At 36.7% G+C, this 13,645-nt stretch overlaps 1 protein-coding gene across 3 annotated transcripts in view; it reads left to right on the top strand.

Moving 5' to 3' along the window:
- LOC123522836 (uncharacterized) overlaps nt 1-13,140 on the top strand; it is a 34,105-nt gene extending 20,965 nt beyond the window's left edge. For all 3 annotated transcript variants that reach the window (XM_045300301.2, XM_045300299.2, XM_053549572.1), the window contains 3 exons: nt 162-329; nt 3,354-3,423; nt 9,793-13,140. In XM_045300301.2, coding sequence (XP_045156236.2) covers nt 162-329; nt 3,354-3,423; nt 9,793-12,515 — 2,961 coding nt within the window. In that variant the 3' untranslated portion in view covers nt 12,516-13,140. The remainder of the gene's footprint in view (nt 1-161; nt 330-3,353; nt 3,424-9,792) is intronic.
- Nucleotides 13,141-13,645: the final 505 nt, after the last annotated feature.

Here is a 13,645-nt window from a genome sequence, read left to right as displayed (position 1 = left end):
GTATTTTCTCAATGTTGTTCCTGTTTCAATTAATATAATTATATTTGTACATGAAACGTATTTACTACCACTTTCCACTTTTGAAAAATCAAATATTTTCAGCGTTTACTATTTGCTCAAGATATTCACGTATTTCACTTACATTTACTATATGTTATTAGCTCAAGAATAAAGATTTCATCATTACTACTGAAAATGAAGCACAACTTCTCAGAGATGTCGCTGAAGAAATAAGAGATATGTTAGAGACATTTGAAAATAAAACAGAAGATCTAGCAACAAAGGAAGAATGTGACAGACTTAAAAAACAACTATCTGAACTGAAGAAGGTATGTTTCTTGCAGTTCAGATTGGAATCGGTCATATCTGAACTGAAGGAGGTATATTTTAAAGGTCACAATGGAATCGGTCAAAGGTCACACTAGAATCGGTCATATCTGAACTGAAGGAGGTATTTTATATGCCACACTAGAATCGCAAATATCTCAATTGAAGGAGGTATTTTAGGTCACACTGGAATTGGTCATTTCTGGACTGGAGGTGGTATTTTATATGTCATCCCGGAATCAGTCATGTTTGTACTGAATGGAGTATGTTTCTTGTAGGTCACACTGGAATCAGTCATGTGTCTTTTCCTTCCTCTGACCACTTCCTCAGGTTTCGTGTCTTTGTTTTTAGCTCACCTGTCACATAGTGACAAGGTGAGCTTTTGTGATCACGCAGCGTCCGTCGTCCGTGCGTGCGTCCGTCCGTCCGTGCGTGCGTACACTTTTGCTTGTGACCACTCTAGAGGTCACATTTTTTGTGGGATCTTTATGAAAGTTGGACGGAATATTTATCTTGATGATATCTAGGTCAAGTTCGAAACTGGGTCACGTGCCGTCAAAAACTAGGTCAGTAGGTCTAAAAATAGAAAAACCTTGTGACCTCTCTAGAGGCCATTTTTTTCATGGGATCTGTATGAAGGTTGGTCTGAATGTTCATCTTGATGATATCTAGATCAAGCTCGAAACAGGGTCATGTGCGGTCAAAAACTAGGTCAGTAGGTCTAAAAATAGAAAAACCTTGTGACCTCTCTAGAGGCCATACTTGTGAATGGATCTTCATAAAAATTGGTCAGAATGTTCATCTTGATGATATCTAGGTCAAGTTCAAAAGTGGGTCACGTGCCTTCAAAAACTAGGTCAGTAGGTCAAATAATGAAAAAACGTTGTGACCTCTCTAGAGGCCATATTTTTCATGGGATCTGTATGAAAGTTGGTCTGAGTGTTTATCTTGATGATATATAGGTCAAGTTTGAAACTGGGTCAACTGCAATCAAAACTAGGTCAGACGGTCTTGAAATAGAAAAACCTTGTGACCTCTCTAGAGGCCATACCCTTGAATAGATCTTCATGAAAATTGGTCAGAATGTTCACCTTGATCATATCTAGGTCAAGTTTGAAACTGGGTCACATGCCATAAAAACTAGATCAGTAGGTCAAATAATAAAAAAACCTTGTGACCTCCCTAGAGGCCATACTTTTCATGCGATCTGTATGAAATTTGGTCTGAATGTTCATCTTGATGATATCTAGGTCAAGTTTGAAACTGGGTCAACTGCGGTCAAAAACTAGGTCAGTAGGTCTAAAATTATTAAAATCTTTTGACCTCTCTAGAGGCCATATTTTTCAATGGATCTTCATGAAAATTGATCTGAATATTCACCTTGATGATATCTAGATCAGTTTCGAAACTAGGTCACGTGCGGTCAAAAACTAGGCCAGTAGATATAAAAATAGAAAAACCTTGTGACCTCTCTAGAGGCGATATTTTTCATGAGATCTTCATGAAAATTAGTGAGAATGTTCACCTTGATGATATCTAGGTCAGTTTCGAAACTGGGCCAGGTGCGGTCAAAAACTAGGCCAGTAGATATAAAAATAGAAAAACCTTGTGACCTCTCTAGAGGCCATATTTTTCATGAGATCTTCATGAATATTAGTGAGAATGTTCACCTTGATGATATCTAGGTAAAGTTCAAAACTGGGTCACATGAGCTCAAAAACTAGGTCACTATGTCAAATAATAAAAAAAAAACGACGTCATACTCAAAACTGGGTCATGTGGGAAGTGGTGAGCGATTCAGGACCATCAAGTTCAAAACAGGGTCACGTACCTTCGAATACTAGGTCAATAGGTCAAATAATAGAAAAACCTTGTGACCTCTCTAGAGACCATATTTTTCAATGGATCTTCATGAAAATTGGTCAGAACTTTTATCTTGATAATATCTACGTCAAGTTCAAAACTGGGTCACATGAGCTCAAAAACTAGGTCACTATGTCAAATAATAGAAAAAACGACGTCATACTCAAAACTGGGTCATGTTGGAAGAGGTGAGCGATTCAGGACCATCATGGTCCTCTTGTTTGTTTCTCCTATACATCCCCTTTTTACTATATACATTTAAAAAAAACAAAAAACAAAAAAAAAAAAACTTGTCAGACTTTCAACTGTCTCGTTTTGCCGCATCTTTCCTTAGGACAGCGGCCTCGCTTTCAAGGTTGTTATATTATCTGGTGCCTGGGATTAGGGAGCTCATTCAATATTCAAAATGATAGAGTTCCTCTTTAAACAGGTTCTAGGGGAACGAGTGGTACTGCGTATTTCATTACTTCTTCACATGAACAGCTCAAATAATTGGGTCTGCTTTTAGTTTGATTGGTTTGATTCTCCGTGTATGTCCGTGCATTTATACTGATTTCTAGCAGTCACCTTTTTACACATATGGGGTGGCAAGATACAGAAGACGCTCAAATACCAGAAGCTTACATGGTTCCTCGGTGTTCAAGGTGTAAAGAACTCACACACGTCACTCTTATCCTAATGTTAGTAGTGATTTAGTTAATGGAGCGGGAGCTCAAACCCACGAACCCTGCTTTTATAGTCAGGCACCGATACACTAGACCACTTCATCCACTCTGACATTCTGTGCTTCCAAAGGATCTACTCATTTGTGCAGTATGTTCAATTAAACACACTTATCCCATAAAAACCGATCTGAACATGTTAATCCGTCATTGAAACGGATTTCAGTTCTCTTCTGACAGACGACATTTTCGAATTGTTGAGCGAACCGGAGCTTTGTCATCAGTGAGGTAACTTTGTAACATTTGAATTGAATCGAAACTATATTATTAAATGATAGTAGCGGAAGTTCAGAATCATAGTAGCGGAAGTTCAGATTCATAACCTCGTTAATTGCTGACATATCGTCTTTCTACCAAACCATTCAGCAAGTCAAGATGTACATGTCTCTCACGTTGCATACTTATCAGAAATTGTATAACAGATATGTTTTTTCTTTGAAGGAGATGAAAAGGCTCAAGGCATATGTCTCGTCTCAACAGGAACCACTTGATTATGAGCAATCCAAACTAGGTAAGAGTTACATGGTACATCAAATTAGATAAAAGAACATCCAAATTTGTTAATAGCACACAAATTAGGTAATAGTACATACAATGGTAAATTGATTATGAGCGGTCCAAGTTAGGTAATAGTACATTGAATTATGTCTGAGTGTATCATATGGTAAATTGTATATGGCACTCCAAATTAGGTAATAGTACATTCTAATAGGTAGTGAAATTGAATGCGAGCTGTCCGAATTAGGTCTTATTTTATCAAATGGTAGTGATTTGCTATGTGATAAATACAGTTCTTTTTCTGTAACACGTATGACGTATGATATATGATAGAGGTAATTGTAGTTACACGTGGCAACCATTTCTTGCATGATCCTTATGAAAAGCAATCAAACATTTTGATTTATCAGTCGCATAACAACAACTGTAGCCTTTCACTTATTTCGAGACTAAATTTTACTTGATGGTCTTTCTACATGTAAAATGAAAGTTATTGGGTTGAATTATGCATGACAACGGTAGTTGGATGACTGATACGGCTTCTTAAACTGTCTTTCAGACACAAGCTTTAAAGAAATAACTAGTTACATAAAATCTTCAATTGAGTTATGTATCCCTCATGTAGTGGGAGAGACATATTGATTTAGTGTTGTCCATCCGTCTGTCTGTCTATCTGTCTGTCTGGACGCCACTATGTGTCCAACAACTCCTTCGCCACCTCAGGATGGATTTACACCAAACTCAAAACTTCACAAAAGTGGTCCTTGCCAAATCTTGTTGTGTGAATCATCGACATGGGCCAGCTCTATGATTTTCAGTGGCGTTATGGTCTTTGATTTATGATGGTTTAGCCACTTCTCTTATATCATTTGGCGGATTTCTACTAAAGCTTACAGAGGTGATAAGTGGCAAAATTAATTGAGAAATACATCGGAATTTTCCGGTTCAGTGATTTTCAGTGGAGTGGAGTTATGGCCCTTTATTTGTCAAATGTTACGATATTTTGGCAACTTCTTTTACATCAGTTGACAGTTTATCATCAAACCTAACAGGCGTTAACAGTGCAAGCGTGTTATGCATATCATCAGCACGTATGGGTTCATTGATATTCAGCATAGTTATGGCCACTGCTTTGTCAATGGTTATGCTATTTGCAGTATAACATTGAGATGTATTTCATCAAACTTCACGCGTGATTAGTGTAAAGCGTAATTTATGGAATGATATTTAGGTAAATATTACACAATGCCTGCTGACTGTTACAATTTACTCACTGACACTCCCATTGTGCTTACTGGTATAGTAATCATGCATACTGGTACCTTTAACACGCTTGTTGACAATGATACCACGCTTGTTGACAATGATACCATGCTTGCTGACAATGATACCATGCGTGCTGGAAGTTACAACTTGTTTGCTGCTTAGACCCTGATGTTTATATCATAATTTCATTTGGCAAAATGACAGTGCCATGTACCGTATTGGAATATTTCAACATGCTATGGTTATACTGGTTAATCTGTAATGCATCCAAGAACAAAATTCACGAAGTGATCAACCATTAAGGAAAATGTAATCAGGCACTAGGCAAAATAGGAGTAAGCATAATGTCATTTCAAAAGTATATGTCACATTTTGATAACAGAGGGCGCTATGTTCAAGTGGTTGTGTTTTTTAATCCCCCACCTCAAGTGGTGGGGGGGGGGTTATAGGAATGGTCTCCGTTCTTCCGTCCGTCCGTCCTTCTGTCCGTCCGTCCGTCTGTCCTTAACACTTTCGTGTCCGCTCCATATCTCCTAAACCCCTTGAAGGATTTTCATGAAACTTGGGTCAAATGATCATCTCATCAAGACGATGTGCAGAACCCATGAGTCAGCCTTGTCCATCCATGGTCAAGGTCACAACTCAAGGTCAAAGGTTTGAGCCTTCCATTTTGTGTCCGCTCTATATATCCTAAACCCCTTGAAGGAATTTTATAAAACTTGGGTCAAATGATCACCTCATCAAGATGATGTGCAGAACCCATTAGTCAGCCATGCCCGCTCAAGGTCAAGGTCACAACTTAGGGTCAAAGGTTAGTATGGAATGATATTTAGGTAAATATTACACAATGCCTGCTGACTTACAATTTACTCACTGACACTCCCATTGTGCTTACTGGTATAGTAATCATGCATACTGGTACCTTTAACACGCTTGTTGACAATGATACCACGCTTGTTGACAATGATACCATGCTTGCTGACAATTATACCATGCGTGCTGGAAGTTACAACTTCTTTGCTACTTAGACCCTGATGTCTATATCATAATTTCATTTGGCAAAATGACAGTGCCGTGTACCGTATTGGAATATTTCAACATGCTATGGTTATACTGGTTAATCTGTAATGCATCCAAGAACAAAATTCACGAAGTGATCAACCATTAAGGAAAATGTAATCAGGCACTAGGCAAAATAGGAGTAAGCATAATGTCATTTCAAAAGTATATGTCACATTTTGATAACATGGGGCGCTATGTTCAAGTGGTCGTGTTTTTTAATCCCCTGCCACAAGTGGTGGGGGGGGGGGGGGGTTATAGGAATGGTCTCCGTCCTTCCTTCTGTCCGTCCGTCCGTCTGTCCTTAACACTTTCGTGTCCGCTCCATATCTCCTAAACCCCTTGAAGGATTTTCATGAAACTTGGGTCAAATGATCATCTCATCAAGACGATGTGCAGAACCCATGAGTCAGCCTCGTCCACCCAAGGTCAAGGTCACAACTCAAGGTCAAAGGTTTGAGCCTTCCATTTTGTGTCCGCTCTATATATCCTAAACCCCTTGAAGGAATTTTATAAAACTTGGGTCAAATGATCACCTCATCAAGATGATGTGCAGAACCCATTAGTCAGCCATGCCCGCTCAAGGTCAAGGTCACAACTTAGGGTCAAAGGTTAGAGCCTTCCATTTTGTGTCCGCTCTATATCTCCTAAACCCCTTGAAGGATTTTCATCAACTTGGGTCAAATGGTCACCTTATCAAGGCAATGTGCAGAACTCATGAGTCAGCCATGCCAACTCAAGGTCAAGGTCACAACTGAAGGTCAAAGGTTTGAGTCTTCCATTTTGTTTCTGCTCTGTATCTCCTAATTCCCTTGAAGGATTCATTTTAAATTTTAGTCAAATGATCACCTCATCAAGGCAATGTGCAGAAATTATGAGTCAGCCATGCTGGCTCAAGGTCAAGGTCACAACTCAAGGTCAAAGGTTTGAGCCTTTCATTTTATGTCCACTCTATATCTCTTAAACCTCTTGAAGGAATTTTATAAAACTTGGGTCAAATGATCACCTCATCAAAACGATGTGCAGAACTTACGAGTCAGCCATGCTGGCTCAAGGTCAAGGTCATAATTTAGGGTCAAAGGTTTGAGCCTTCCATTTTGTGTCCACTCTGTATCTCCTAAACCCCTTGAAGGATTTTCATCAAACTTGGGTCAAATGATCCCCCATCAAGAACTCAATAATCAGCCTTGTCAACTCAAGGTCAAGGTCACAACTCAAGGTCAAAGGTTTGAGCTCTGTATCTCCTAAACCCCTTGAAGGATTTTTATGAAACTTGGGTCAAATAATCACCTCATCAAGACGTTGTGCAGAATTCATGAGTCAGCTATGTCAGCTCAAGGTCAAAGTCACAGCTAAAGGCCAAAGGTTTACCCTTTCACTATCCATAGCAGGCGGGGGATTTAGCTGTCTTTCAGACTGCCTTGTCCGTACTTTGAATAATTATTTGCCGGAAAGATTATCGAGGATATCCGAATATGTATAGAGATCTAACAATAGTTACTTTCCCTTTTTGCAAATCGCCATTTGTCTTAACTTTATTTATTTTAATGTTGCGTTTATTTACAAGTGACGTGTTATGTAAGTGGAGGACTTACAGTTTGAAATTCCTGAGATTTCACAAATTAAACTGGCTGTTCAGGACAGAATTTTGCAGATTGCTAATAATGTGTCAAACTGTCATTTTGAACATGTAGAATATGAACTTGAGTCAGGGATGACTGTTTTGACACTTAGTCAAGAGCTAATTAAAATCCGTTAACTACGAACTTGCGCCCCCTGGTATCAAAATGTGACGTGCAATGTTGCACTTTGCATTATGCTTACTTTCAACTTGCTTAGCGGCTGATTGCATCTTTCATATTGTGTGGTCACATCGTGTATTTTCTTCTGTGAGCATTGTAACTGTGCAATGTTGCTTATATACAGTCCCGGCAGGTTGAAATATTCCAATACGGTACACGGCACTGTCATTTTGCCAAATGAAATTATGATATAGACATCATGGTCTAATCAGCAAAGTAGTTGTAACTTCCAGCACGCATGGTATCATTTTCAGCAAGCATGGTATCATTGTCAGCAAGCATGGTATCATTGTCAACAAGCGTGGTATCATTGTCAACAAGCGTGTTAAAGGTGCCAGCATGCATGATTACTATACCAGTAAGCACAATGGGAGTGTCAGTGAGTAAATTGTAACAGTCAGCAGGCATTGTGTAATATTTACCTAAATATCATTCCATAGTAATTGATGCATATTATTGGCAGGTTCCAGTTTAATGATTTTCAACAGGGTCAGTGATTTTCTCTGGAGTTATATTCCGAAATTTGTGGCACTTTACATGTCTGCATGTTGAGTGGTGGGACATATTAGTTTGTATTTTAAGTGTAGATATCGATAAATTTATATGCACCGGTTATTTTTTCTATTGGATATATTACTGTCCAACAAGCTTAAAGGATACTAAAGAATGTTTATAGCATTACGTTTTTTGACCACACCCATATGAAAAAGGGGCAAATAAAACACAGTAAATAAACATTAATTCTATTCGGTATTTTACTGATATAGAAATAGTGCAAAAGTATCACGCAAATGAGATAATGCAATGCTAACAAAACATCAATAAAACACTACAGCAAAACATCAATTTTATACTTTATTTGTATATTAAAGAGGTCTAAATATATACTGATGCTGTACTTACTGGCAATAAAATACTAAATTTGTCCTGTTTGACAAAATATTGATACTTATTGTAACAAAAGAAATGAAACACTCTTGCTGTTTTTGTAGAAAGCCAGAATTGCATGATATGTTAATACAGCTAATATTTGTAATAATTTTAGTCCGAATTTTTTGAGAAAATACAAATCAAGATATAATCATAGATTATTTTCTGTCGTTATTTCTTAAAAACCTTGTGCGCCATGTTTTTCGCGAAAACACTTATTCCTTCATATATCACGGCGATACTTTTTAAGAATATTTGCGATTACACACAAGTTAAAAACCGATCGGTAGGTTGCTGTATAATCATGTTAAAATCCATAATTTCTATATGTTGATAGAAATCCACTGGCAAAGATATATACAAAATTTACGCAAACTTTTTAGTAACACCCAAAGTATTCCAAACAGAAAAAAGCACCAAAAAGTTACCGTCTTATTTTCCAACGTATCAAGCAATGAATCCATTAGAATAAGCCAGTATACTAAACGGCTAAATTTAAGGGGTATTTATCAAAACATATAAAAATCAAATTTATCTCCCTGATGAGATGTATTACTCGGTCAGTGCACATTTTTTTCTGTATTACACCTTGATCCTTATTCCGGCCGTATTAAGATAGGATTTTCGTTTAAAAATAACTAAAACGACTGAAGATTTCGAACTGCATGTAAGCTTTTTAGGTTCCCTACTGGTTGAAAACCACTTTTGCTATAGGTGGCTATAGGAACAATAGGTAACTGTACGTTTTCTTTGATGCTTTTATGTGTTTGTTTTCTCTTACGTGGCTAAAAGAAAAATAGGGAGAACAAAAGAGTAGCCACATAAATACACACTTATAGGAACGTGCGTTCGGTTCGTCCATCCGTTTTCTCCTTCTTTTATATACATTGAAGAACAAGCTCTTTTGGATATAAATTGTAGATTTCACAACAACAGCTCTGTATTTCTAAACTTTAACACTATCCAAAATATTTTCAATCACTGTCCATACTTTCAACACACATCTGTCCTGGCCGGCTATCTAGAGTCCTTCTGTGATTCTTCCGCACATAAATGTAGTCCTACAGACCACAAATAAAACAACGCAAACAACTCTTAAAGACAGAAGAAATGAAATTAATTCACATCTGCTAATAAATACATTTTAAATTTAACCAGTCTAAACAGGGATGACTTCAAATTAAGGACTTCATAACTTTAATGAACTACTTCTTAGGATAACAAAACCAAGAAGTATTTTAGCATCGGGTTGTCACCAATTCCACTAAAATGTACGATGTTTCCTCACTGCAGTTAACTTATTTAGATGTGTTTTACTATTACAGAGTTACAAACAATGTTGATAAAGCATTACAGAGAAGATATACTACGCATGGCAGTACTTCCACAACAACAAGAGGATAATATGATTGACTTTAAAGATGTGTACGTTAGACCACGAATGATGATTGAATCAAAAGATGAATCAGATAATAAACCAAAGGTTACAGATATGCTATCAATGTCTGACATTTTTACAATAGACAGTAAACCTATAAAATCCATCTACGTTCTTGGAGAGGCGGGATGTGGTAAAAGTAGTTTCTGTAAAAGTTTAGTAAATTACTGGTGTTTGGCACATTCTGAAGAAGTACAAAGTATTGAAGATGAGTTCAGTGGGGTCAAAGAAATGAAGAAATTCAACTTCTTGTTTCTTCTTCCTCTCCGTCATTATACAGATAAAATAAAAATCAAAGAAATGTTGGAAGAAGAGTATGAGCATCCTGCTCTTAAGAAGCTTCTTGATTGTGAGTCTCGAACCTGTCTCGTTGTCCTTGATGGTCTTGATGAATGGGCTCCTCCGCCCACAAAACGTCTGATCAAAAGCCCCCCAAAGCGTGACTCATTGAAGGATTATACCGTCATAACAACGTCACGACCATGGAAAATTGAATCATTAGGAATAACTGATTATGAGATACGACAAAAAATTATCATTACAGGGATTGATGATACATCCATTAAGATGATTATAAAAAGTACGGTTCCACTATTAAACAAGACGTTTACGAAAAACAAAAACTCAATTGATTGTGAAAAGGCGCTTGAAAACAAATCAGTGGCAAGTCTAACCCACACAGCAATTACGCTGCAACAGCTGATTTGCTTGTGGTATGACAACAAACTTCGTGACGGAATCTCAAGATGTGCCCTATACACTGAAATGCTGGACCTGTTCTTTGATTGGAATGAGAAAAAATGCCCCGAAGATCCCCTGTCCACAGAAATGATTAACACATCGGAAAGCCTGAAAAATGTACAGCTTCCTCTGTATTTGACAGATAATGAATTCTGTAAATCATATAGTCATATCATTCATGAAGTATCACGGCTTGCTTATGAAACATTGTTCAATAACATGAAAGAAACATCTTTGACATTTGACAGTTCTACTTTTGAACAACTGAAAATATCAGAAAAAGTAAATTCATGTTGTTTGAAACTGGGAATCTTGACTGAAAGTAAATGCCAAAGTCTGTGTGCAAGTAGAAGTCGAAAGTCTGTAACTGCATTTGTTCACAAGTCATTTCAAGAATATTTGGCTGCAGTATATATTGCTATCAAATTCAACGCTGATGTATCGTCGGCTGGCTCGGAAAATGTGTATTTGTCTGATAAGTGTGCAGCATTTATTCAAAGAGTATTCTCCAATTGCACGACTTTGGATGAAACATTAGAACAAGCAAATGTATTTATTATGTTATGTGGTCTGGAGCCTCGAATCGCTACATCCGTATCAAAGTATATAGCCTATATTGTTACAAGAGACAAACGTGTCCTGCAGTACAGAAGAACGATAGATGATGAATACAGACATAGAGGTCTTATATCAACTATCCAGGGATGTATTATAAACTGTATAGAAGAAGTACAAGCATGTCAAACTCGTATACAGTGTAACTTTTATCTAGGTGACATTTTGGTAACGAGGGAGTCTCTTTGCGGTAATTTCTGCTCAAATTTAGAACAGTACATTTCTCCTGACAGTGTCATTTCGTTAAGAATTAATACATTTAATGTGGAAATGAATCTTGAAAGAGTATGGAATTTTTTGCAGAAATGTCAGCATATTGAAGCAATGTACATTAATTACTGGGATAGCAGTAAAATTGATGATGAAGATATCAAGACTTTCTGTCACGTAATTGAAGGTAATACTTCAACTCTGAAATCGCTGTATGTAGATTTTAACCCTGAAAATGATATGAAACATATACATAAAACAATAGTCCGTCGTCTGTCTGATATGAGTCATCTTGTCGCGTTAAAGATACATTTTAGCATTATACCACAAGAAGACTTTACCTCATTATGCACTTTCCTATCAGATAGCAGTCATCTTGAACAGATATCGATTTGTGGTACAACATGTGAGGTCTGTTCATACAGTTCCAAGTGCAGGAAACAGCATGAAGTAAATTTATCAAAGCATCAACAGCTACAGTACCTGGAATACGATAACTCTATGACTCGCGTTAACACTTCCAGCCTAGAAATATTTGAATATTTATCATTGGAGAACACAACCTGTGAGAAAGTATTTGATATACTTAGTACAGCTAACAAATTAACAGAACTTTATTTGCAGTATGATACCCGCAGTTATAACAAGCCATCATATCATACTGTAGCAGACAAATTGATTGCATTGTTACCATTACTGCCCCAGCTCCGTAAACTTACTTTAAGTTTGTTTACATTTACTGACAATATAATGAAATGTCCATCTGAGATGAAGAATATGGAGATCATTTATCTTCGTTCTGTCAGAATGAGCTTGACAACATGGCAGCAGTTTGTTGATAGTCTTCCTCTAATACCACTACCTGTAAATGTGATAGCATTGGGAATGTGTATAACACGAGATGGAGAGGAATATGAACCTGGTATGTTCGCAATAAAAGGAGGAAAGGAAGCAGCTGCATTGCTGTATGTTAGAGAACAGGAGGAGTTGTTCAATGTGGAATATGAACATGAAACTTCACATCAATTTTCAACAAGGAAGTAATATCCATCAGTATAAATCATTACTGTTAACTTTTAAAACACAGATGACCGTTTCTTATTTTGTACTGATAGTTGAAATAAAGAATATGTGTCATAGTTGTAGATATACAGCAACCAATTTCTAGTGACATATTTTGTTTAGAAGAGTATTTATAATTACCATGAGGTAATTAAGAATTATTCTATGTTTTGCTATACTATTTGATTACTTGTTGTTTTTTTAGTTGATTATAGAACTATATAGTTGTAAAACTAACCTGGAAATTTTTTATACTGGTACAAAACAGGAAACGTTCTTTAATGTGGTATATGAAGTTTAATTAAATAAGGAACTAATATTCACCTGCATAAGTCATTAGTGTTGTTACAATGATGACTTTTTTAATTGCTGTAAAGGTTTGAATAAGGAAATTATGTCAAAATCGTGAAAACGATATACAGTCAAATCTGTATATAAGGACCATGGTAAGAAATGATGAAAAGAGGTCTTTCTTTACATGTGTTGTAAAATATGAATTATGAAAACAAGCAAATTTAAATTTAGTGCGAAAACACCTAATGAAGTTTTATGTTGCAATAATGATCTATTTTGATAAGATTTTGTACGAATTACATAGATAAAATTATATGTATTTTGTGACATTTTAAAAACGGCTTCCCTTTAAATGACTGCATCATTTGGTTTTGCTGTACTTTTAGCATATGTTTTTTTTTTTCTATTTATATTTTTTTTTGGCTAAACTTGTGTAATTTTACAGATATTGTGGCGAATATCTTAGTGTTGAGGTAGAAGATTTCATAAATGTAGATATATAACTCAACTTAATTGTTAAATGCTTTGCTTGTTAAAGCAAGTTTTATAATTTAAGTGATATGCTTCGTTATTCCTAAATGCATTATGTATCGTTATATGCATACACTTCTGCATTCTTAACGCAGCTTTTTTATGCCCCCGCTTTTGTGGGGGTGGATACAGATTTGCTCTTGTCCGTCCGTCCGTCCGTCCATCCTTCCGAAAATGTTATGTCGCGCGTAGCTCTGAAAGTATTTGACGTAGAGTCAGGAATGTTGGTCAGCATGTGTAGTTGTGCACCTGAGGTTTCGCGTCTGGATTCATTCAGTCATGTAGAA

This window comes from Mercenaria mercenaria, chromosome 8 (assembly GCF_021730395.1).
Source record: "Mercenaria mercenaria strain notata chromosome 8, MADL_Memer_1, whole genome shotgun sequence".
Classification (NCBI taxonomy): Eukaryota; Metazoa; Mollusca; class Bivalvia; order Venerida; family Veneridae; genus Mercenaria; species Mercenaria mercenaria.
This window is presented reverse-complemented; position numbering and strand designations above follow the sequence as displayed.